Source organism: Brachyhypopomus gauderio, unplaced genomic scaffold (assembly GCF_052324685.1).
Source record: "Brachyhypopomus gauderio isolate BG-103 unplaced genomic scaffold, BGAUD_0.2 sc91, whole genome shotgun sequence".
Taxonomy (NCBI): Eukaryota; Metazoa; Chordata; class Actinopteri; order Gymnotiformes; family Hypopomidae; genus Brachyhypopomus; species Brachyhypopomus gauderio.
Genome location: NW_027506912.1, coordinates 621325 through 648652, shown reverse-complemented (window position 1 = coordinate 648652; position 27328 = coordinate 621325). Strand labels below are relative to the sequence as shown.

General features: G+C 43.8%; 3 protein-coding genes across 3 annotated transcripts in view; 2 read left to right on the top strand and 1 right to left on the bottom strand.

The window, feature by feature from the left end:
* The window catches only part of LOC143494173 (uncharacterized), a 295830-nt gene that overhangs the window by 133749 nt on the left and 134753 nt on the right, over positions 1-27328 (bottom strand). The gene's annotated exons all lie outside the window — the stretch shown is intronic.
* LOC143494174 (uncharacterized) lies at positions 186-20744 on the top strand. Its single transcript, XM_076992263.1, has 4 exons — positions 186-523; positions 13464-13523; positions 18377-19961; positions 20380-20744. Exons 3-4 carry the CDS (start codon positions 18443-18445, stop codon positions 20433-20435), a joined length of 1575 nt encoding a protein of 524 aa, XP_076848378.1. The 5' UTR covers positions 186-523; positions 13464-13523; positions 18377-18442; the 3' UTR covers positions 20436-20744.
* Positions 2565-3285, top strand: LOC143494143 (uncharacterized). Its single transcript, XM_076992228.1, has one exon. It carries the CDS (start codon positions 2629-2631, stop codon positions 3283-3285), a length of 657 nt encoding a protein of 218 aa, XP_076848343.1. The 5' UTR covers positions 2565-2628.

Genomic DNA, 27328 nt, shown 5'->3' with positions numbered 1-27328 from the left:
TTTGTTATTTAAATAACATTTAAAGAACATTTTGATCTCTAAACGGTAGCAGTCTTAAGGGTGAATTTATTGGATTTATATTTCCTGGTCGGAAAACGTAAGCGACACGTAGGAGGAGTTGGATTAGATGCAGCTCCGCCCCCTGGACCGACCAAAAAAAACTATGGACGGTGGGAGGAGTTGGATCTAGATCTAGCTCCACCCCCTGGACTTTTGCGGAAACTTGTTGGCAACGCTGCTCTTACAGACAGAGAAGAGACTTTGATGAATCCACGTACGCAGCAGTCGGTGTGTGCGGGAGAGTTAAAAAGATTGAGTATTAATCTTTTTACACGAGTATTGCTCCAAATCAATAGCAGCGTTGGTATCGATATTTGGATCGATCCGCCCACCTCTACCTACCATCACCATCGGACATTACAGACCACAGGTTTCCTTATTCTCAATATCAGCATCGGGCGTTTAGTGGAGTTGCGCCTATTGTCGTGTTGGTGTTTGGAAGTGTTGGACTACTGGTTGACCTGTAAGTACTTAACTTAGTAATACGTACCACTAACACCTTTTAACCAAATCTTAACCACACTATTTTGTTCGTTCCGTTACCTCACGGTTGAATCTCGTGTCTTGACTAAGTTGGTGGAAAATTCAATGTGTTAAAGTATTTTTATAATGGATGTTGTAGCGCTAACTAACCCAGCCAGATAACGTAGCTACTTATTTGATACTATACGAATATAATTATATTTGGTTCTTTTGTTTAGTAGCTCAGTGGTTCCTGTTACAAAGATAAAAGCTTATATGCTAGTTATGTTGTACGGTTTTATTACTGTAGCTTTAATGTACGAATTAATTGATTTTATGCTGTTATAGTGGATGTATTGTAATGTTACATACATTTGATTTAGTTTGGTTATTCATTTGCGTGTTTTTACGTTTACGTACTGTTTTACGTACAGTGCTGTGGTTCGGTCTAAATCCTGATTGGAACTTTTCATGGATACTATTTGATTGGAGATAATGGTATAACTGAATGTAAACTGCTTTTTTTTCTAGAATTTTAGAGATAAATGGGAGATTAGAAATTGGTCTATAGTTGGTTAGAATCTGCGGATCGAGATTCTGTTTTTTAATCAAGGGTCTAATTACGGCGCATTTTAATTGTTTGGGCACATATCCTAGGTTAAGGGAACTGTTAATCATATTAAGCAAGGGCCCTGTAATAGTTGGGAGTAGGTATTTGAGTAGACGGGTTGGAACTGGGTCTAATATACATGATGTAGGCTTAGACGAACGAATTAGTGTTGTGAGCTCTTTTTGTGATATAGGATCAAAGACATTTAGCTCAGTAATATTTTCGGATGCGTAGTTACTAATACCTATACTACTGGGGTTGGATTGGAGGTTAGGCTGTGATGTAGGCCTATTATGACTCTGTAGTCGGATAATATATATGTTATTACTAAAAAAGTTTAAAAATTCATCACAAGTGTGTGTAAGTGCCATACTAGAACTAGTGCCATTGATATTTCTGGTTAGTTTTGATACAGTCGCGAAGAGAAATCTAGGGTTATTTTTGTTGTTTTCTATTAGTGTCGAATAATATGAGGCTCTAGCTTTTAATTAGGGCATGTTTATATTTGACCACGGCGTACTTTCCATGCGATTCTAAACACTTCTAGTGAGGTGGATCTCCATTTGCACTCCGCTGCTCGAGCTGCCTGTTTTAGAAGACGAGTGTGGTCGTCATACCATGGTGCAAGCTTTTTCTCCCTAATTAATTTTGTTTTAACTGGAGCTACACTGTAGAACATATTCCACAAATATTCTATTTGCAAGCAAACAACGTTATTTTCAAACGAAAACAGTGACTTACAAATACAAAATGCGATAGTTGTAAATTCATATGTGACGTTCAAGCAAATGCACAGCAACTTTCTAATACGTCACACTATACGCACAAATACGTACGTACAAAATATGTCCTTTGTGGATCATGTGACTTTTTGCACACTTTTAACAGGAGTGCTTTCTAAAGAGGCCAACATCATTTTTACCTTTAATCAACCTGGAAACATGACACAATGAGTAATCGTGTGCACAGGTGAATTTTCTGTGATATGTTGGTGCTGCCCATAGATTAATTCTCTGATGCACAATAATTTAAAAGATCAAATCACACTGCTGGAACTCATAAGGAGCTTCAACAGACCAAAGCAGCTCTGCAGCACCATGAGAGAGAAAGGAAGGAAAAGAACAACTTTGAAAATAAAGTTGATGAACCCTACAAAATAAAAGTCCCTATAGACTGGCACATAGAGTGGCACTGAACCAAACAGAGAGAGACACGTATCACAACATAGACAAATGTTTTCATTTTAGTGAAGTAAGGAAGCCTAGCACTGTCTCCTGATGGTCTTTAGCATGAATGTCTTTAGAATTAATGTCTTTAGCATTATGCAGAGCCCAAATGGTTCTTTGTCATGATTGCAAATTCATTGTGAGAAGATGATGAAACAATGTCTTTTTCCTCTAGGAATTAATGCTATCCACTTTCCTCAACATGTAAACTTTACCTACATAAACACATTTATCTGTGAGGAGTATGTCAGACTGCTGAAATCAGTAAACATGGAAAAGGAGAAAAGCTACAACTGCTTAGAGTGTGGGAAGAATTTTACTAAACAAAGTGATCTCCAGAAACACCAGCGCATTCACACAGGAGAGAAGCCATATTACTGCTCAGAGTGTGGGAAGAGTTTTACTACACAGAGAAGTCTTCAACGGCACCAGCGCATTCACACAGGAGATAAGCCATATCACTGCTCAGAGTGTGGGAAGAGTTTTACTCAACAGAATAGTCTCAAAACACACCAGCGCATTCACACAGGAGAGAAGCCATATTACTGCTCAGAGTGTGGGAAGAGTTTTACTCAACAGAATAGTCTCAAAACACACCAGCGCATTCACACAGGAGAGAAGCCATATTACTGCTCAGAGTGTGGGAATAGTTTTACTACACAGAGAAGTCTTCAACTGCACCAGCACATTCACACAGGAGAGAAGCCATATCACTGCTCAGAGTGTGGGAAGAGTTTTACTCAACAGAATAGTCTCAAAACACACCAGCGCATTCACACAGGAGAGAAGCCATATTACTGCTCAGAGTGTGGGAAGAGTTTTATTAAACACAGTCATCTCCATGAACACCAGCACATTCACACAGGAGAGAAGCCATTTCACTGCTCAGAGTGTGGGAAGAGTTTTACTAATAGGGCTGGGTATTGATTCAAATTCCAAGAATCGATCCGATTCTGAAGATTAAGAATTGATTTATTTCGATTTAATCCGATTGAATCGATTCAATCCAATTCGGGGTTTAGTGTTATTAAAAATGTATTTGAGCTGTTTCCTGACTGTGTACAGGAGCAACATGTTAAAACTAGTATTATATCGATATTAATCAGCAAATAGTTACTGGTAGTTGGTAGTTACTGATGGCTGGAAGACTGGTGAAAAGGGTAATCATAAATCTACCTTCAAGAAAGGTAATCCAGGACAATAAACAGAGGGCATTTTGAGGTGTCTATATCTGCAACAGTGGACTCCTACTGGGACACTAACCAGTGCATTATTATTATGATTGAAATAATTAAGAATTCACCTAAAAGCTGTTGCTACCAAATGCATTTTTATTTTAAAAGTGCTCACACTTAATAAACTGAAAGTATAAAATGTAAACGTGTATTTTTCTTTAAAGTGAGAACATTGATCTATATTACTGGATTGGACATCGCCTGTTGCCGCTATAGCTAGCAATGCGTCGCCCTCGGAGCCATTACTATGCATTGAGTCATGTCAGCAAAGCAGTGTAGTTGTCACGTTGAGGACCCCGGCCCCTCCCTTTTGGGCGTGTGTCAACGTTGTCCACGTGCTTTGTCTGCGTCAGTGAACTCTGTGGTGAGGGCTATGTCGTGTGAATAATGTGTCTCACCTGTGAATCGTCTCGTAATCACGTAGGGCTAATGTGGTTTGTCTATTTAATGTGCGCTCGTGCAGTGTCCTGTGCTCGTCGTTGTCTATGTCTGCACGTTGTGCTGAATGTGTTAGTGTTTATCGTGCGCTATTGCGCAATACACGTCTTTATTAAACGTGACGTTTGCTGCCATCGAGGGATTCTGTGTCTCGTCCTTCGCGCTGCACCCACCGTCACAGAACGACGAGCCTTCCGAGACACCAACAACAATGCCAGGCTACAAGACCAAGCCGAAGAAGGGCAAAAAGCCCTGCAAACGGCATCACCGTGCCTCTCCCTCCCCTCCGCGCCATGAAGCCACGCCGACGTTAGAGGAGATGGAGACGGACCCGGCGTGTGCCTTCCAGCTGGCTGCGGCTCGGGACTGCGAGCGCGACAACCCCGAGCTGGCGGAGATGATCCGCGAGGGCGCGGCCAGGACATGGAGGATGAGGCGAAACCCCCCTCCGTCCCGCGCCCTCTCGCCTCTGAGGGTAGGCTCATGTGTGGTCGGCGCCACCGCATCTACCCCAGAGGAGGAGTTTGGGGCAGAGGACTCGGAGGAAGAGGTCTACCCTCCGCCTGAGGACTCCGCCTCCACAGTGGACTACGGTGGGGGAGGGGATGAGGAAGACTACCCCCCTTCTATATGCGACGACTCCACCGTCGACTACGGTGGGGAGGAGGAGCAAGAGGAAGAGGTGGAAGCCTACCCTCCGTCGCTATGCGACGCCTCCACCATTGGCTACGGTGAGGAGGAGGAGGAGTCAGAGGAGGAGGACTACCTCCCTCCGCCCGTAGGTCTCTCTCCCACCATCGAGGAAGGCGAGAAAGAGGGGGAGGAGCAAGAGTACCCTCCGTCGGAGTGCTTCGCTTACCCCGATGACGATGGTGGGGAAGAGGAGGAAAACGGGGATTACCCTCCGTCCGAGGGCTCCTACACGGAGGAGGAGAGCCCTCCTCCCTCGGAACTGTCCGCCGGGACGGTGAAGAGGAGGAGGAGTCCAGAGGCGGGCTCATCCCACGAGCGCTCCCCAGCCAGCGACATGGACTGTTCCCGGGGTGGCAGCTCGGGGCAGCCCATGAGCTGGAGCCGTGGCAGTGAGGAGGAGATGGAAGTAGAGGAAGCCACTCCCACTGCCAGGTCCGGAGGGAGATCCCTGGGCGAGGAGGGATTCCCGTACGGCCCACCGAGGGGCGGGACTAACCGCGCTGCACCTGGCGCGTCGGCCAACCGCGCTGCACCTGGCGCGTCCGCCAGCCGTGCTGCGCCCGGTGGAGGGTTTGCACCGCCCACCGCAGCGCCTGCAGCACCAGTGGCTCCGGATCTCACTCCCCTAATCGCCCTCCTCCTGGCGCGCAGCCTGGCGCCACTGTCATGTGTGTCTGTCCCAGTGTTCGTGAGTTTGCCCATATGTGTACCAAACCCCTTCTTCCCTCTTGTTCCTCTGTGTGTGAATGTACCCGTGTGTGTATTCGTGTCTGTTCCATTGTGTTTGTCTAACGTCTTTTCCCCTGTATTCCTAGGGAGGGTGTTCTAGGCGGTCCGTAGCGGACGCTTCCCCGAGGGCAGTCACCTCCCAGACGCAGGACTGAGCGCGTCGGATCCGCCCATCGTCGTGGGTTCGGGGCACTCGGTCCTGTTGGCACCCCGGGACGGGTAGTGCCCTTGGAGGGGGCGTCTGTCACGTTGAGGACCCCGGCCCCTCCCTTTTGGGCGTGTGTCAACGTTGTCCACGTGCTTTGTCTGCGTCAGTGAACTCTGTGGTGAGGGCTATGTCGTGTGAATAATGTGTCTCACCTGTGAATCGTCTCGTAATCACGTAGGGCTAATGTGGTTTGTCTATTTAATGTGCGCTCGCGCAGTGTCCTGTGCTCGTCGTTGTCTATGTCTGCACGTTGTGCTGAATGTATTAGTGTTTATCGTGCGCTATTGCGCAATACACGTCTTTATTAAACGTGACGTTTGCTGCCATCGAGGGATTCTGTGTCTCGTCCTTCGCGCTGCACCCACCGTCACAGTAGTTCCTATGTGGGATGTGCATCCATCTGTCACAAAAACAGTCCTAGCGCCCTTATTTCTTATTCGATTTTTATAAAATATGGCTTAAATTAAAGGTGAGAATATTGCCGATGTTGTGATATGGTGTGATATGTAAAACTTAAAAAAAAAAATTTATAAGCAGTCTGGGAATTTTTCAATTTAGGTAAAATTTTAACAAAACCCTGCATAAAGCCCTTTTCTTTCACCTGGCTAAAACTAAATATACATTAGTTTTAATTACGATCACAATTCTGATATTGAAAGTAAAATTTATGAGTTTATTTCTTTATTCCGGGCAACACGGTGGTTTGGTGGTTAGCACGTTTGCGTCTCAGCACTGGGGTCTTGGGTTTAAGTCCCTATCTGAGTGGAGTTTCCATGTTCTCCCTGTGTTTGCGTGGGTTTCCTCCGGGATCTCCGGTTTCCTCCCACAGTCCAAAAACATGGAGGTTAGGTAAATTGGCAGTCAACAAAAAATTCTCCCTGAGTGTGTGTCTGTGTCTCTATGTTCAATAAAAAAAGTAGTGTCTGTGTCTGTGTGTGTGCTTGTATGCCCAGTGGTGGATGGTGCTCTGCCACTAGAGCAGGGGTGCTCATTACGTCGATCGCGATCGACCGGTCGATCGCGAAGGAAGTGTCGGTCGATCGCGAAGGAATGTGCGTAGATCGCGTCACAGAAAATAGTAGTAGATGAATCGCACATTTGCACTGACGGTTGTATTTTGACTGACATTCACGGTAGCCAATTTGCAATCCACTCAACAAATTACGTTCGCCACCCCCCCCCCCCCCCCCCCCCCCCGCTCAACAAATTACGTTCGCCGCCACCCCGGTAGATCTTTCTGACTTGGTCATCTTATAAGTAGCTCGCAAGCTGAAAACTGTGGGCACCCCTGCACTAGAGTCTGTCCTCTCTCCCCTTCCTGCACCCCATTCAGTCCCCCAGGGGGCTGTGGCTTCCGGTAGAGAGTACGCTGTGCGCAATTGGCTGCCGCTTCTCGCTGGTGTGTGTGTGATTGATTGTCTGTGACTTGTACCTGTGTTAAATTGTAAAGCGCCTTGGGAATCTGGAAAGGCGCTATATAAATCGAACATTCATTCATTCATTTGTCAACTCTACCCGTTACAGCTGTAGTTTTTGTCACGGTGAGGCGGCCCCCTACCGGCCGCCTCCGTCCACAGCGGCTGTTGTTGTTTGGGGGGGGGGCCAGCTGTGGTCCCGTGCCATGGGGTGTGGCACGGAGGGCGTCGCTCCCGAGGGAGGCCCTGAATAGGGTAGGGCGCGTGTGTGTGTGTGTGCTCTTCTCTGTGCAGGTGCTTCTCCTTGGCGGTGTTCCTGGACCTTGTGGGGGTCTCCACCTGGCAGGAGCCCCCTTGTGTTGTGGGGTGACCGGAGCCCGGTCATGAAGAGCCCCTCCCTAGAGGGCTGGGGCCCCCGGATGTTTGGGGACCATGGGGCTCCGGTCTGAAAAGCTCCTGCTGGGGATGGAGATCCTCCCTCCTGCCCGGGGTGACCAGGAGGCCCTTGGGGCTGCTCCCTAGCCCGCGTCGGGGGTGCTCTGGGCCTCGGTCTCTGGCGCTCCTGGGTTGGGTGGAGGAGTTGAAGTAGCCACGCCTTGGAGAAGTAGCCTGCACACACACACATACACGAGGGACGAGAGAGGAGCCGTAGCCCCTCGTCCTCACACCTGTGGGGCTCACCGGCTGAAGGCCGGTTAGGGCGTGAGGGCCCTGTGACCGACTGGGGCATGGTTTTGTGTTGTTAACGGCCCGGTCGGTCCAGGGTCCCGCCCGGGGAGGTGAGCTGTTTAATGTTCTATGTTTTATGTTCCAGCTCCCGGACTGCAGGAGGTGTTCCTGCCTGTCCCTGCCTTCCTGCCCCTTCGTGTTTTGTGTGCAGTCTGTGTGCCACACACCCAGTGGAGGGGAGTGCGGCTTGGTGGGGGGGTCTGTCACGGTGAGGCGGCCCCCTACCGGCCGCCTCCGTCCACAGCGGCTGTTGTTGTTGTTGTTTGGTGACGTCATGTGCGTCCCTCAGGTGGGCGGAGCCCGTGATCCATCTCACCTGAGGGTCGTTTGTTTGCCTATATATGTCTTGTCTTTGTACCAGTTGACCGCTGGTCATTATATCCTTAATTTGGATCTTTTGCACGGGTTTTGGTTTGCACACTTTCTATTAAACCATCCTTTTTCCCTGAGACTTGGCGTGATCGCTTCCTTTTCAGTTGCTCACACCGCCCGTCACAGTTTTCATAAATTCTTTAAATGCAATACTATGGAGTGATTTTTGTTTCACACAAGACAAGACAACACGGGGAGCGAGGCGACGGTGAGGAGCGGCACCAGCGTCACACACAGAACATGTAACATAACACAACGAGCGCGCATACCGATCGACACGTCCGTTCACGCAGACCCGAAGAGCTTTCTCAGGGCAGACTGCCCTGGTCCTCGCCGTGCTACACACACACACAAAACACAAAAGCACGGCGAAGCTCTTCAAACAAAACACTACGCAGACAAACACTTACCACGAGACATGACCACGAACGAAGGAGAAAGAAAAAGAGACTCGGCGGCTTCCGATGGGTGGCTGGTCATTCTGTGACGGGCAGGGGTGAGCAACAAAAAGGAAGCGATCACGCCAAGTCTCAGGGAAAAATGATGGTTTAATAGAAAGTGTGCAAACCTAAAACCCGTGCACTATCTCCAAATTAAGGATATAATGACCAGCGGTCAACTGGTACAAAGACAAGACATATATAGGCAAACATACGACCCTCAGGTGAAACGGATCACGGGCTCCGCCCACCTGAGGGACGCACATGACGTCACCAAACAACAACAACAACAGCCGCTGTGGACAGAGGCGGCCGGTAGGGGGCCGCCTCACCGTGACACCTTGTAAATCCTGTAAAGATTGTAAAGCTGCTTTGTGACAATTATTATTACAGTGACAATTAGATTTGATATATTAACCACCTCTCATGTTATTCTTGCAAATTTGTAATGGAAAGGACGCTAGACAGCACATTTGGACCAATTTATTGTCTAAAATTCCACCTTAAATGGTCCCACCATATTCCTGAAGCTGTGAATAAGAAAGCTAGAGTTGACTTCACCTCACCATTATCACATTAAATTCAAACTATAAGCAGGCATGTTTCGACATCAAGAGTTCTGGATGTATTTATCTCCATATTAACTCCATAACTCTCCCTATTAATTACAACTAACACAGTTGTTGTGTTTCCACTGTATTTAACAGCCCTGTTTCAAACTATACAGCTTGCTGTAGTTTCATTTTCTGCAATAAAATAAAGCCAAACGGCGCATGTCTTCCTCTCAGACATTTCAATACTCCGGTGGTGTCTCTCTCCGTACTGTAAAGGCCCATTCACACCCTAGGGTAATTACGGATACGGACTCTTTCGTCCGGTTCCGGAGGTCGTTTCATCCGTCAGTGGGTCCGTTGCCAGAGCGCTTACGAATCCGTAGTAACGGAGCAATAAAAACCGGAAATCGGGGCAGTAGAGAGTCAGAAGCATCGGAAGTACACCAATTCAGGAAAATCAATGAAGAAGAGTACTGGACTTTAAAAAATGGCACTCGAGTTAGAAGAGAAACTTTGCGAGTTGGTTAGAGGCTACATTCTGCTATGGTGCGATAAACAGTGATGCAAAAACAGCTGGGAGGAGATTGCTGGTGCGCCGGTGCCGGAAATCTGGGCCTGGCCCAGAATCATTTTATGCCTCAAATCTAACTAGAAACATGGCATATTGAGTAGTTAAGCGCACAGGTGAAATGGTTCAGAGGGGCAAGTTCAGAGGACTGCTGTATGCCTGTACCGTCTTGGGCCAGGCAAAACTCAATTGTATCATACCTAAGTCGTTCCTATATGTATAAGGAACCTGATTTTGGTGTGGCACAAAATCTTTTTATGCCTCAAATCTAATTGGAAACATGGCATATTGAGTAAAGTGCATAGGTGAAATGGTTCAGAGGGGCAAGTTCAGAGGCATGCTGTATGCCTGTAATGTCTTGGGCCAGGCAAATCTCAATTGCATCATTCATAACTAGTTCCTATATGTATGGGACACCTGATTTTGGTGTGGCCCATCATCATTTTATGCCTCAAATCTAATTGGAAACATGGCATATTGAGTAAAGTGCACAGGTGAAATGGTTCAGAGAGGCACATTGAGAGGCCTGCTGTATGCCTGTAAGGTATTGGGCCAGGCAAAACTCAAATGCATCATACATAACTAGTTCCTATATGTATGAGACACCTGACTTTGGCCTGGCCCAACATCATTTTATGCCTCAAATCTAACTGGAAACATGGCATTTGAGTAGTTAAGCGCACAGGTAAAATGGTTCACAGGGGCAAGTTCAGAGGCCTGCTGTATGCCTGTAAGGTCTTGGGCCAGGCAAAACTCAAATGCATCATACATAACTAGTTCCTCTATGTATGAGACACCTGACCTTGACCTGGCCCAACATCATTTTATGCCTCAAATCTAACTGGAAACATGGCATTTGAGTAGTTAAGCGCACAGGTGAAATGGTTCAGAGGGGCAAGTTCAGAGGCCTGATGTATGCCTGTAAGGTCTTGCGCCAGGCAAAACTCAATTGTATCATACATAAATAGTTCCTATATATATATGAGAAACCTGATTTTGGCCTGGCCCAGAATCATTTTATGCCTCAAATCTAACTGGCAAAATGACATATTGACTATTTAAGCGCACAGGTGAAATGGTTCATGAGGTGGATTTCAGAGGCTTGCTGTATGCATGTAAGGCATTGGGCCAGGCAAGTAACATATGCATCATACATAACTCTTTACTATATGTAAGAGAAACCTGTTTTTGGCCTGGCCCAGCATAATTTTATGCCTCAAATCCAACTGGAAACATGACACATGGAGTGGTGCGCACAGGTCAAATGATGCAGAGCAGCAATTTAAGAGGCCTGCTGTATGCCTGTAAGGTCTTCGGTCAGGCAAAACTCTAATGCTTCATAAATAACAGGTTACTCTAATTTGAGGTATTAAATGATGTTGGATCAGGCTAAAATCAGGTTCCTCTCTTAGGGAGTGACCTGTTCTTCATGATGCATTTGTTATATCTCTGGCCCACCATCAATAAGGCCTTCAATAAGCATCTGAAACTGCCCATTTAAATCTGTTCACCTATATGCCCACTGCTCAATATGCCATGTTGTGTGCTGGTATTTCTTCTTCCAATTCATTTGTGTTTTAGAACAGCATTTCTGTGTTTTTAGTTTTAAATCTAAGAATGTTTCCTTACGTTAGAAATGCTGACAAATTCAATCATTATGTACAAATCGCGTACAATTGGAACAACTTGAAATAGAAACCATTTACAACCATTTACAATGGTTACACTCAGTGCAGCCCGCAAATAGATCAATAATAATTTAATAATTAAAAGAAAAAAAAACTGATAGAGCAGGACTTTTTTGTTCTTGTCACGTAGGGCTACTCCCCCCTCTCCCGTATCAGTGTTGTTCCTTGCCCGGTTATCCCGCCCTGCGTGTCTGTTGCCCTGGTTTCCCTCTGTCTGCCATGCACGTGTTGTCATTGTGTTCAGTTGTGTCTAGTTTAGTCCTGTGTACTTGTATCTCTGTGTTTCGCCCGTTGTCGGTTATTTGTGGTTTGTTCGGTTTTGTGGATTATCTCTGTCATCGCTGTTCTGGTATTTTCCGTCTCCGTTGTGTTTCTCCGTTGTGAATGGCTCTCCTGTTACGACTCCTGCCTGTCCTGTTGACCACTTGGGCGGCTCTCCCGTTTTGACCCTGTACAAATGACTTCGCCTATGGAATTCCCCTTATTAAATCTCGCTCTTCTCAGCGTTTGTGTCCGCCTCCTCGCTCTGCAGCGCGCTACGCGTTACAGTTCTTTGATATGAAGGAGTTCAAATTCCTTTTTGCACTTTTTTATTGAGCAAATGTTTTGTCTTTGTTGCTTATTAAGGACGTTAATGCATTTATATGCAGAAAATAGATGTATGTTGGTGCAATAAACATACAGATCTGAATTCATTTAAAATGTGTTATTATTGAGAATAATTTGTAGTGTCTTTCATATCCAATTATTTGAAGTGCGTGGTCATGTGGCCCTCCAATAATAGTGCTGAAAAATTTTTGGCCCTCTTTATCATGGAAGTTGCCCATCCCTGGTTTAATCTATCGCTTTTAAACAAAGTGCGTAGCAAACACGCATCGTGAACATACCCTTTTTGAATAAGGAACCAACTTCAGCCGCCGAATAAGGAGCTGCGAATAAGTAACCAACCAAATCTCAAACAGCGAATAAGTAACCAACTTCAGCCTTGTCAGTGGTTCCTGTTACAAAGATAAAAGCTTATATGCTAGCTATGTTGTACGGTTTTATTACAGTAGCTTTAATGTACGATTTAATTGATTTTATGCTGTTATAGTGGATGTATTGTAATGTTACATATATTTCGTTTGGTTATTCATTGAAGTATTTTACGTTTAGGTGAAATCATATAGATAGATATATACGGGTGTACTTTTCCTAAGCACAATAACAACATTCGGGAGAAGCTTTGACGCCCCCTCAGGAACTCCTTTAGAAAATGTTTACTGTGTATTGTCTCCCCACCCCCACGTAATTTACACCCTTGGTTTCTGATTATTTTCCCATTGTTAATCGGTTTCTCTTTTTGTAAATATCCATCGCACAATATAAAATGATCTAGTCTTGTAAATAGTCACCCTGCAAGATCCCTTGTCTTTTTCAAATTAGTATCTATATTTCAGAGCAAATAAAATAAATGATGGGAATAACATGTATTATTTTAAGCTTGCATGTTAAGCATGTTAATGTTGTCACCCTGAGTGCATGTAGTCTTGGTAAAGGTCGTCGTGATCTGTGGGATCGGCATTTGAGTTTTCAACCCATCTGTCATTTTCTCCAGTTGTTTGTACATTGTTATTTATCAGTGACAGACAATATGAGATCAAATATACATTTTACTAAAACGTTATGTTGGTGTTTATAGGAAGATATGCTGTAGTGCAGGCATGTCCAAAGTTCGGACCGGGCGACAATATGTGGCCTGCCAGCACAGTATAAAATGCCCTTTTACAAAAAAGCTATTTTATATTTCACCAGAAGATGGCAGTAGATCTCGTCTATACTGTAGATCTCGAACACCTTTTACAGCATTTACAGATACGCTGTAAAAATGACATGGCATTTAATAAGGAATGGCATGGAGATATATGTTGACAAACAGTTCGAATAAAGTAGATGTGTTAGATCTACATCACATGTGCATGTTTTACTTTTTATGTCATTTTAAATAAATGTGAAGTATGGAAATTTTAAAATGATTTTATTCTAATTATTTTCAGTCCAACAGAAATTTTGAAGAAGTTGTCTTAACAGTGAAACATTTGAGATCTTCTGAAGAGGTGAGTTATATTTTAAACATGTGACTGATACATTTCGCAGTATAATCCAGATAATTAAACAACAGTTTAAAGCACACACACAACCTTCAGGTAGCCTGTAGTCCCAATTGTACCTTTTGGATTTTGGAGCCTTGTTTGTTTTTGGGTCTTTGAACGGGCTCCCAATCTCATTATACACACACAGGCTGGATTATACATCCTTTAACACAGTATCTCCCAATCTCATTATACACACACAGGCTGGGTTATACCTCCTTTAACACAATATTAACACAGTATCTCCCAATCTCATTATACACACACAGGCTGGGTTATACATCCTTTAACACAGTATCTCCCAATCTCATTATACACACACAGGCTGGATTATACATCCTTTAACACAGTATTAACACAGTATCTCCCAATCTCATTATACACACAGGCTGGGTTATACATCCTTTAACACAGTATTAACACAGTATCTCCCAATCTCATTATACACACACAGGCTGGATTATACATCCTTTAACACAGTATCTCCCAATCTCATTATACATACACAGGCTGGGTTATACCTCCTTTAACACAATATTAACACAGTATCTCCCAATCTCATTATACACACACAGGCTGGGTTATACATCCTTTAACACAGTATCTCCCAATCTCATTATACACACACAGGCTGGATTATACATCCTTTAACACAATATTAACACAGTATCTCCCAATCTCATTATACACACACAGGCTGGGTTATACATCCTTTAACACAGTATCTCCCAATCTCATTATACACACACAGGCTGGATTATACATCCTTTAACACAGTATTAACACAGTATCTCCCAATCTCATTATACACACAGGCTGGGTTATACATCCTTTAACACAGTATTAACACAGTATCTCCCAATCTCATTATACACACACAGGCTGGATTATACATCATTTAACACAGTATTAACACAGTATCTCCCAATCTCATTATACACACACAGGCTGGGTTATAGACCCTTCTGATCAGGACAGTAACTCTGCTATGGAGCTATAATGCAGCCAAATCATTGTAAACAAACAGAACATCAAATCAAATATATTTGTATAGCGCTTTTCACAACATATGTTGTCACAAAGCGCTTTACAGGATTTACAAGGTTAACAATACTATGGGTCCAAATCCCTAATGAGCAAGCCAAAGGCGACAGTGGCAAGGAAAAACTCCCTAGATGGTGGGGAATAGGAAGAAACCTATTCATTTTTATTCACCTATTCATTCAGTTTTCATTCCGTGTCGGAGCGACAATACTGGAATTGTAGGCTCCAACTGCAGTGTTACTCCACAAGTGAACCTCGGAGAAGAAAGATATGTGATGTGGTAAATATGTAACAGATTATTCAAAGGCCAAACTAAACAGATAAGTCTTTAGTTGAGTTTTAAACATTGAGACTGTGTCTGAGTCCCGAATAAAGGCAGGAAGATTATTCCACAGTTGTGGAGCTTTAAAAGAAAAGGCTCTTCCACCTGCTGTGATCTTTTTGATCCTAGGAACAGTTAATAAGCCTGCGTCCTGTGAACGAAGTGAACGTGCTGGATTGTAATGATCAATAAGTTCACTAAGATACTCTGGAGCTAAGCCATGCAGTGTTTTATATGTTAATAAAAGTATTTTATAGTCAATACGGAATCTAACTGGCAGCCAATGTAATGATGATAGTACAGGACTAATGTGATCAAATTTTTTAGTTTTCGTTAAAACTCGCGCTGCTGCGTTCTGAACCAGCTGGAGTTTGTTTATCGATTTACCAGAACATCCAGCTAGAAGACTATTGCAATAATCTAGGTGAGAGGATATGAAGGCATGGATTAGCTTTTCCACATCACTATTATTTAATATATTTCTAATTTTAGCAATGTTGCGTAAGTGAAAGAATGCTACCCTAGTTATATTATTAATGTGTGAATCGAACGAGAGATCTGGGTCTATTGTGACGCCCAAGTTCTTTACCTCTGCGCTGGGGGTTATAGTAAAGGAATGTAGATTCAATGCTACATTACGTATCTTGTCTCTCGCTGCCCTAGACCCAACTATTATTAGCTCTGTTTTATCTGGATTTAGTGCTAGAAAGTTACACGCCATCCAATGTTTTATCTCTTCTACACACTTCTCGATTTTACTGTTTACACCTAAATCATCGGGTTTAGCCGATAAATATAGTTGGGTGTCGTCTGCGTAGGAGTGGAAACTGATGTCGTGCTTATGCATAATCTCGCCTAAGGGTAACATATGTAAAGTATAAATAGAAGTGGTCCTAGGACTGTCCCTTGTGGGACACCATATTTAACCTGAACAGATTTAGATGTTTTATTATTAACACTTACACATTGGAAGCGGTCAGTCAGATATGATCTAAACCAGGAGAGTGCGACTCCTTTAATACCTACCGTGTTTTCTAGTCGATCCAGCAAAATGTTGTGGTCTACAGTATCAAAAGCTGCGCTAAGATCTAACAGTATAAGGAACGAGATGAGCCCATTATCTGACGATATTAGTAAATCATTCACTACCCTAAGTAAAGCTGTTTCAGTGCTGTAGAATTTTAGAGATAAATAGGAGATTAGAAATTGGTCTATAGTTGGCTAGAATCTGCGGATCGAGATTCTGTTTTTTAATCAAGGGTCTAATTACGGCGCATTTTAATTGTTTGGGCACATATCCTAGGTTAAGGGAACTGTTAATCATATTAAGTAAGGGCCCTGTAATAGTTGGGAGTAGGTCTTTGAATAGATGGGTTGGAACTGGGTCGAATATACATGATGTAGGCTTAGACGAATGAATTAGTGTTGTGAGCTCTTTTTGCGATATAGGATCGAAGCCATTTAGCTCAGTAATATTTTTGGATGCGTAGTTACTAATACCTATACTACTGGGGTTGGATTGGAGGTTAGGCTGTGATGTATTATGACTCTGTTAGTTGGATAATATCTATTTTATTACTAAAAAAGTTTAAAAATTCATCACTAGTGTGTGTAAGTGCCATATTAGAACTAGTGTCATTGATATTTCTTGTTAGTTTTGATACGGTCACGAAGAGAAATCTATGGTTATTTTTGTTGTTTTCTATTAGTGTCGAATAATATGAGGCTCTAGCTTTTATTAGGGCATGTTTATATTTGACTACGGCGTCTTTCCATGCGATTCTAATAGGGGTGACCTGCAATAGTCGCTGATTCGACTATAGTCGACTATACCCCCTAGTCGACTATGAACGTCATAGTCGAATGTACCATTCTAACTGCATGGGGATGCCCAAGGATGCAGCTAAGCATTAGTTGTTACATGAAATGTCTTTGTTTTCGTTATATATAGCCTTTTGTCAAATAAAATTATCCTAATTTCTGTTAATAAATATTTTTAAATGATGTTTGCGCATTAACAATAGGCATCTTCCTTACTAAACATTCATAAATCACACCCTGCAGTTGCACAATCCAAACGAGCGGAGCTGAACACGCTACAGAATACGCAGCATCTGCCGAGATTATAATGGCTACTAAAAAACTTCAAAAGTATTTTGAAAAAGATAAAGATGAATCAAACAAAGTAAAGTGCAAGTTATGTCATCAACGTCTTTAATTTCGCACGACAACAACTAAGATGGCATACCATTTAAAATGCGTAAGGCGAAAAAAACAGTTCAGCCGTTTGTCGTTTCGGTCATCGTCGCGTCTCGTCGCGGTTTGTCTCGAAATAAGTAAATAAATAAAAGCTGAATAAAGCCAACCTACCGTGTTTATTCATTTATCTGAATGTTTTAGGTTTTTACTTTGAAGAGGAAAAAAGTCCTGAATGAGAACGGGATCCCGTTTAAGGTGCTCTAAATAAAAAAAATAAAAATAAACCTGATTCGACTATTAGTCAGCTAAAGGGAAAAGCTGACGAATCAGATTAGACTATGAAAATCCTTAGTTGAATACACCCCTAGATTCTAAACACTTCTAGTGAGGTGGATCTCCATTTGCGCTCCGCTGCTCGAGCTGCCTGTTTTAGAAGACGAGTGTGGTCGTCATACCATGGTGCAAGCTTTTTCCCTAATTAATTTTGTTTTAACTGGAGCTACACTGTAGAACATATTCCACAAATATTCTATTTGCAAGCAAACAACGTGATTTTCAAACGAAAACAGTGACTTACAAATACAAAATGCGATAGTTGTAAATTCGTATGTGACGTTCAAGCAAATGCACAGCAACTTTCTAATACATCACACTACACGCACAAATACATACGTACAAAATATGTCCTTTGTGGATCATGTGACTTTTTGCACACTTTTAACAGGAGTGCTTTCTAAAGAGGCCAACATCATTTTTACCTTTAATCTACCTGGAAACATGGCACAATCAGTAATCGTGTGCACAGGTGAATTTTCTGTGATATGTTGGTGCTGCCCATAGATTAATTCTCTGATGCACAATAATTTAAAAGATCAAATCACACTGCTGGAACTCATAAGGAGCTTCAACAGACCAAAGCAGCTCTGCAGCACCATGAGAGAGAAAGGAAGGAAAAGAACAACTTTGAAAATAAAGTTGATGAACCCTACAAAATAAAAGTCCCTATAGACTGGCACTGAACCTAACAGAGAGAGACACGTATCACAAAATGTTTTCATTTTAGTGAAGTAAGGAAGCCTAGCACTCCTGATGTCTCCTGATGGTCTTTAGCATGAATGTCTTTAGAATTAATGTCTTTAGCATTATGCAGAGCCCAAATGGTTGTTTGTCATGATTGCAAATTCATTGTGAGAAGAAGATGAAACAATGTCTTTTTCCTCTAGGAATTAATGCTATCCACTTTCCTCAACAGGTAAACGTTACCTACATAAACACATTTATCTGTGAGGAGTATGTCAGACTGCTGAAATCAGTAAACATGGAAAAGGAGAAAATCTACAACTGCTTACAGTGTGGGAAGAGTTTTACTGAACAAAGTGATCTCCAGAAACACCAGCGCATTCACACAGGAGAGAAGCCATATCACTGCTCAGAGTGTGGGAAGAGTTTTACTACACAAGGAAATCTCCAGCAGCACCAGCATATTCACACAGGAGAGAAGCCATATCACTGCTCAGAGTGCGGGAAGAGTTTTACTAAACAGAGTCATCTCAACGTACACCAGCGCATTCACACAGGAGAGAAACCATATTACTGCTCAGAGTGTGGGAAGAGTTTTACTAAACAGAGTCATCTCAACGTACACCAGCGCATTCACACAGGAGAGAAGCCATATCACTGCTCAGAGTGTGGGAAGAGTTTTACTACACAGGGAGGTCTTCAACTGCACCAACACATTCACACAGGAGAGAAGCCATATCACTGCTCAGAGTGTGGGAAGAGTTTTACTACACAGAGTCATCTCAACGTACACCAGCGCATTCACACAGGAGAGAAACCATATCACTGCTCAGAGTGTGGGAAGAGTTTTACTACACAGGGAGGTCTTCAACTGCACCAACACATTCACACAGGAGAGAAGCCATATCACTGCTCAGAGTGTGGGAAGAGTTTTACTACACAGAGTCATCTCAAAGTACACCAGCGCATTCACACAGGAGAGAAACCATATCACTGCTCAGAGTGTGGGAAGAGTTTTACTAGACAGAGTCATCTCAACGAACACCAGCGCATTCACACAGGAGAGAAGCCATATCACTGCTCAGAGTGTGGGAAGAGTTTTACTACACAGAGAAGTCTTCAGCAACACCAGCGCATTCACACAGGAGAGAAACCATATCACTGCTCAGAGTGTGGGAAGAGTTTTACTACACAGGGAAGTCTTCAACTGCACCAGCGCATTCACACAGGAGAGAAGCCATATCACTGCTCAGAGTGTGGGAAGAGTTTTACTGCACAGGGAAGTCTTCAACTGCACCAGCGCATTCACACAGGAGAGAAGCCATATCACTGCTCAGAGTGTGGGAAGAGTTTTACTATACAGAGTTATCTCAAAGAACACCAGCGCATTCACACAGGAGAGAAGCCATATCACTGCTCAGAGTGTGGGAAGAGTTTTACTATACAGAGTCATCTCAACGTACACCAGCGCATTCACACAGGAGAGAAGCCGTATCACTGCTCAGAGTGTGGGAAGAGTTTTACTCAACAGAATAGTCTCAAAACACACCAGCGCATTCACACAGGAGAGAAGCCATATCAGTGCTCAGAGTGTGGGAAGAGTTTTACTACACAAGGAAATCTCCAGCAGCACCAGCGCATTCACACAGGAGAGAAGCCATATCACTGCTCAGAGTGTGGGAAGAGTTTTACTCACCAGTGTAATCTTCAACTGCACCAGCACATTCACATCGGAGAGAAGCCATATCACTGCTCAGAGTGTGGGAAGAGTTTTACTCAGCGGAGTCATCTCCAGCAACATCAACACATTCACACAGGTAAACAGTAGTGGGAGACTGTGGGCACAGACGTTTGAACATTTTCTCATCAGTCATGAATGATTTTAGTATCTTTATGTTTTCACTCTCCATGGCTAGGAGGCTAACTTGCATCAGTGTCCCTGCTTGGTTATGAATGTGATGAGTTTGTTAGTGTAAATGTGGATCGGGACGAAGTGTCGGATAACAATACAGAGGTGTATACACAAAAACCACATATACAAATATGCTCCGTACCCCCCAAAAAATGTTTTGGTACCTCTGGGGGATTCTAGGGGTGCCACCAGTATGGCGTTATTTCACTGCCAATAGTCGATAGCACATTTTTTAAGTGCGAGAGCGTGATTCACGCAGCTCTCGCGGATTTTCTTTTTTTCTCGCGCAAAATATAAATGTGCACTCTCATATTTACTCTTAGGTTTGCTGGTACTGCCATCCGGCCCTCGTTTCAGCGCAGTGTGGGGAGGAGGGTGAACCCAGGGGTTAGTGCCGGTGTTCCTCAAGTCTCCATACCCGCCTGTATCACCCAGGTCTCCATGCCCCCTGCTGACGTCGTTCCGTTGGCCACGCCCCCTGCTGACGTCGTTCCGGTGGCCACGCTCGCTGATGACGTCGTTCCGGTGGCCACGCCCTCTGATGATGTTGTTCCGGTGGCCACGCCCTCTGATGACAACGTTCCGGCGGCCATGGGGCCCAATCACGCTGTTGGCCGCGTCCCCGGACGACTCCTGCCCGTTGGCCGCGTCCCCGGCTCCTGATGTCGCCTGCCCGGCTGCCTCGGCCCCCGACGACGTCCGCCCGGCTGCCTCGGCCCCCGACGACGTCCGCCCGGCTGCCTCGGCCCCCGACGACGTCTCCTCTGCCGCCTCGGCCCCCGACGACGTCTCCTCTGACGCCTCGGCCCCCGAGTTCTCCAGGGCCGACTGGGCGCCTCTGCCTCCTGTTCCCGCTGCCCGCCGGCGGACCCCGCCTGTTCCCGCTGCCCGCCGGCGGACCCCGCCTGTTCCCGCTGCCAGTCTCTGCAAGTCCCCGTGCCCCGTCGGCCTGTCCTGCTGGTCCCCGCAGGCCCCAGCCCGACTCCTAGCCCGCAGGCTCCCAGGAACGCTTGTCTGACTGCGCAGGTCCCCACAGTGACTGCTTTGCCTGCCTGTGGGCCTGGGACTGAGTCTGTGCCATCCTGTTTATGTGCCGGCCCTTCTGTTGATCCTGTTTTGCCCTTACCTGTGTTCCCTTTGTTGCCCTGTCCTGTGCCTGGTTTCCTGTTGGTCCCTGTCCCTGTGTGTGTGTCTGTTCGCGTCCACGTGTCCGTCCCTGTGTCTGTTTCTTGTGGTTTCCTCCAGGTCCCTGTACCCGTCTCGGTTCCCCAGATCGTCACCCACTTCATCCCCGTCCCGATCTCCGTTGTCGTCCGCCTGTTGTCTTCTGAAGCCCGGTCTTCCCTTGTTTCCAATCCTGTGCCCTTGGTCCCATCTCCCGTGTCGACTCCCTGCCCTGTCCCGTCTGGTCCCGTTCCCGTGTTGCCTCCCGTCCCTTGTCCCTGTCCTCCCTTACGTCCGGTCGGTGGCCCGTTGCGTCTGTCCTGCCCCGGGCCTGTCGTCCCTGTCCCGGTTTCGCCCGCTGGTCCCAGTGTACGTCATTTTGTCCCTGTCCCCGGTGTCCGTTCCTCCCTCCCTGTTTGGCGTGCCCCGGTGTTGCACACCCTGAGGGGGGGTTCTGTTACGTCCAGTTCCGCCCTCCTCCCTGGTCCCGCCTAGTTTCCCTGTTTCTGTGCTTTCCCTCATGTCTGCCCCGCCCCCGTCTTGAGTGCCCACACCTGAATCTCGTTTCACTCCCCTGTTCAGAGTATATCATCCCATCTGTTTCAGTCCTCCGTGTCGGTCATTGTGTTTCGTGAGTACTCTGTGGTCTGGTTCCATGTTTCCCCCTTTTCCTGACTTGGTTCTCCTTTCTGCTAATGTTCTAGTTGTGTTCCGTGTCTGTTTCTGGCCTCCTGTTCAGTCTCCCTGTGTTTGGTAGTTCCCTTCTGTGGTTTTGTTTCATCTGCCAGTGTTTGCTTCTGTGTTTAGTTAGTCCTTTAGCTTTGTCTTTCTTGTCATGTTCACCGTTTATTGATAGATGCTGTCTGTTTGACTTTACAGTTGTTTTGTATTTGTACCATGAGCGTTTGTAGCTACTTGTTTGTTTGGTACTCCATGGTTTCTAGTTCTGTCGTATGGTATGTGTGTGTCTTCGTAGTTTATCATGATTAGTTCTGTCTCTTAGTGGTTCTGTCGTCATCTGGTTGGTTGTATGTGTTACGTGGTGTTCTGTTGCGTACATTCTCCTGTGCTTTGTAGTTCTCGTCAGTGTAGTCTGTCTCTTGTTTTGTTTAATAAACTCCTAAGAACTTGCATTTGCGTCACGCCTAACCCCTTGATTCGTTACATTAGAAAGCTGATATTTTTTAGCATAGTTGTGTGATAGTTGGACAGGTGATTGTAAGTGTTGATGATACATAAGCCTGAATTGCCTCTCGCAAGTATCAGTTTACACAGAAATGTCCGTGTACTACAGTAAAATAAATATTTGCTTAATTGTTTAATGCACATATGTCAAAGTCAAGGCCCGCGTCAAGGCCAAAGTCAAGGCCCGCGAATTGATTATCTATGGCCCCCTGGATGATATTTAATTACTATTAGAACCAGCCCGCAGGCCACAGCCGCCCGCTGGTGTTTTGCACGCACAAACACTACATTCCCCACAATGCAACGGTAGCCCGCGAAGTCACTGCAGCGCACACAAGCGGCAAAGGTCCGCTCTGCGAAAATGACGTAATCGCAGTGGCTCCGCCCGTGGGCGAGGGCGTCGCGCACTGTCGATTCGCGAGGTCGTGCACCTCTCGAATTTTGTAACGTTGTGCGCACCAGCACGTTAAACTTAATTAAGTTAAATTTTTGTACATATATTCGAAATGATTCGACATAATTCGCTTTTATTCACATTATTTAATGGTTGTTTATTTTCAAAACGCCCAATCTTAACGTCTTCACGTTCTCTCATGTTTCGTCCTGGAATTACAAGAGGCTCGTATTTGTTAACTGTTCAGTCAGACAGATATTTGTTGTGAAACGAAGTAGTTACAATTTCAAGCATTTTCAAGTACTTTAGCCTAAATTCCAGCACTTTTCAAACCTTTATTACTTTATTCATTTAATGTACAGGACATGTTTTCTTTGAAGGAAGTTTGTTTTTATCTGTTTGCTTGTTGAAAAATTTTTTCACTTGAAATTACTGACAGATCCATAAGAAAGTATTGCTTTATTCATTTAAGCATTAAATAATAAACACTGTGTTAGGTCTTGGTTCAATAGGCTATGTGCAATCATTTCAATGTTTTAATAAACATTGAACCAGTCCGGCCCTCGGCTTGTAGCAAATTTGGTTTTTTGGCCCTCGGTGCATTTGACTTTGACATCCCTGCACTAACGGAACTAACAGGCTAACACACATATGACCAACTAATCATTAGACATAAAGACAACAGACTCAACCAGCAACCTGACATATAACAGAACACTAAAACTTAGATAACAAACTACACACATGGACATCTACAGACATGAGAAGCTATGAACAAAACAGAAATATAGAAAGATTAACCAAATCTGACTTCCAAAACACAACAGACTGCACAAGACCACAAAACGATCACCATAATTTTTACTTTCACAATAAGTTTCACTATAATATGCACCATTACCTTACAATAACCCACAAAGACTGAACACCAACAATTAAATACCAGAACTAAATTACAAATTAGACACAGCTGAAGGGGAAGTAACACGGGGCGTGACTGAACAGACTAAAAAGTGATACATGATTGACAGGGAGGCGGGGCTAGACATGACACCCTCCTTAAAATCTCAGCATCACCTCTATTCCGTGACCTACAGAAAGCATGGACTACACTTGCTTACAAAGTGAACATACAAGTTATTTTGTATTTTGGATTCCTGTAAATATATTAGTCCTGAAATTTCAATGTGTTTCAATAATTTAATTAGTTTTTAATATGTGACTAAAGCTGATGTGAAATGTGCATACATGTTTTAACTGGGACTCCATGGAAACCGTGGTGGTGTTTTTGACTCTTCTGAAAGTCTGTAAATGCTCTATTGACAGATTAAAAGCAATACTACACAAACAGACATTTTAGTGTTTTTTGTCTTTAGTTTGTTACACTCACAGAAATGATTCATGGCAGAGGTAAGTTTTATGCATTTACATCTATTTGATTTTATTAAAAAACTCATTTGCCTTAACATTAATTATTATCTACATAATCTAATAAATTCTAAAATGTATTGAATGTAATTAGTTAATTTATACCTACACAGTTGAAATAATTACAGTTGTAAATCAAACAAGATTCTGTTATATAAAATGTATGTAACTGGTTTTCATTGAAGTTATGAGAAAAGAAATGCGCTGCTCTCCCGCGGGTCTCCAGCAGGCAGGTTCATGTGGGTAGCAGTCGTCCATGCCACGGTAAGCAGACCGAGACATCCTGTTTTATTACATTCAAATGTGTTGTAATCGTGCAGTTTATATCACATCACATCAATATAAATGTATTTATATAGTTCTTGATTATTTTAAGTAGTTTTATGTCGGTCATGTTGCTGGACAAGACAATACCAACACATGCTAACATCACAGCGAACAGGCTTGCTTTTTCACGACATCTTAGCTAGTGATACTGGATTAAACTAACCTATTGCGGTTGGTTTTCATGCAGGTTAAAATTACTAGTTATATCAGTTGCAAAGCAAGTCAGAAAGCATTCTCTTTGTCCACAACATTTAGCATATTCATTTTGTAATAAGTTAGGCACTGTCTGCTTATTTAAAGGTGAACTTGAGAACTCGTGATTAATGTGTTTGGTTAACTGCATTTCTTTAGCAGGTCAAAGGCTTCATTAGGAAAAGAGCAGGCTCTGCAGTCTCCCCAGAAATCCCTCTGTCTTAAAGAAGCACAACGCCTTACCCCTAGTGGTGGATCAACCCTTAAACACGTGAGAACAAGTCTACTGTAAAGAATATTTGTCAGAGTTTTTAATTGTTGTTGTCATCTTGATTGAGAAGTCCACAATTTAAGAGAAGACTGTATATAATCTCATGTTAACAAAAACACACAATGCATCCTTATGACTTTTTCTTTTTTCCCCAGGCTTTTAGGAGGTGATCAAAGCTCTTAAGGTCATTGTTACCTTGAACATGCATCCATCTCATTCTCATGAACGCATATATGCAGTGCTTTAAAGCAGTGGCGTGCACACATAGACATCAGGTGGTGCTAAAGCACCAGCAACTCTGCCCTTTATCAACGAAAGTGCCCTTTAGAAACTTCGGTTTTCATTTTACTGAGGTCAGTTTGAAATGATCTTTTGAAAACCTGAGCGATTAAAAACAATTCCCTGAAATGAGCCACCACCTCGCACACGCCCGACCTCTCTCTTCCTTTAACACCAGATGCGCTGCAGCAGCAGTTCAGTTCAGTGAGTGGAAGGAAGCGTCTTCAGCACAGCACGCACGGTCACAGATAGACTTCTTCTCCCGTCCCCACCAGCCAGGTCACATACACATCAAGTCAAATCTACCGTTTGCCCTCTAAGCCCAACGTGAAATCATTTTGTTGTGCAGTAAAATGTCTCATACAGCACCAAACTACTAAGCATTTTTAGCTGACTGGTCGTGAGGACGACCATACAAATAATTAAGTTAGAGTTTGCAGATCTATGTGTTAAGCTGAACATTTTCTGTTGTATAGGTTTTGTTAGACAACATAAATTAACACATTCATTTGTGAAAGAAGAAACTGGATGTTCCCCATTACCTGTGAAAAATGCCCATCTGCATTCATGTAATGACAACACTCAGTAGCCTATAACTCCTTCTTGTTCTTTTTGGTCTTTTTACTGTCTTAATTGTAGGCCTATATTGATTTACTAATTGCAAAATATATGCAACAAGGCCTGCAGACAGTGGAGGGTAAACAGAAGTTGACTGAAGGACTTAAAAATTACTGTATATAGTTAATATTGGATATGAATTTTATCAGTTGGCTGCGTGACTTTTCTCCGTTGAAAACTCACGTTTAGAGAATGTTACAAATAAAATGTCAAATTTCATTCAACATGTGCTTGTAATTTTTTTTATAATTAGGTGTACCACGTGCGCTAAACAGTGCCCTTCAACCCCCCCGAGTACTTGCCCCCCAAAATGTCTGTGCACACCACTGCTTTAAAGAAATATCTTCAAATTAACATTCAGTTGGCCTAAGGATGAGCTGCTTATATTGTGGTGGTCCAGGTTAGGGTCACACAGCTCATCATCCTGTTCTTTCTGTTCCAGGACATTGAATCCAGAGAGGCTGAGGCAGATGTTGCCGAGCAGAGGGTCATGGTCCTGATGGTAATGGACGCTTTGCTGATGTTGGTGTTGTGCTGGAAGGTGTGGAAGTTCTCCATAACCTGCAGAGTGTCAGCCATACATGTGTGATGCTTTATGGGCTCATCTACACACTCAACTTGAGTTATCCAAAAAGCATGCGTACATTCGAGGTGTACCAGAAAATCCTGATGGACCTGGACTCAACCAAGCTTTCACCAAAAGTACAGGCACTGAAAATCTAATTGCTCCAGTAATTTGACTGGCAGTAATGCACTTAAACAACCCCTACCTGATTTGTCTTTTTTCCTCAGTCAGAGAGGATCTTGGATCTTAACGGGAGTGTTGTGAGAGTGTAGGTGGGTTCATGGATGGCCGGTTTCTGAAGTGTGTTAGCTGGCAGTGTTGTAATGGCTCAGCTCAAACTGTATTTGTCATTGTTTCTGAATTCTGTATGATCTGGTTGTCTTTAAAAGATATTTAATCTACAGAAAAGATCCTGAAGATGTTGTAATTTCATGTATTTAATGTTTAATGTGAAGTTCTAATGCTAATAAAGCTTTTGAATCAACAAGATGGTCTGATTGTTCTTATGCATCATTAAGATTGTACTAAATGGAAAGACAGAATGTGATTGGAGATCACAGAGATGAAAGAAAACAAAACTGAGTCTCAGACATGAAGAATTTAAGGCATTTTCCCCACTGTTTCCAAATGTTTATCTGAAGTGACAAACCCAGATGTGTATCATTACTATGTTGCTGAAACAGTGTGTTTACACCAGAGAGGCAGTGAAAGCTTACTGCAATTTAGATGCTTATAATTACTTTCTCAGTGGAAAAGTTGATGCAGAGGGCATCAGAATTGTATATGGTGAAGTTGGAGCAACCTGCCAAACACGTCACTATTTCTAAAACATACTGCACATGTTTCTTA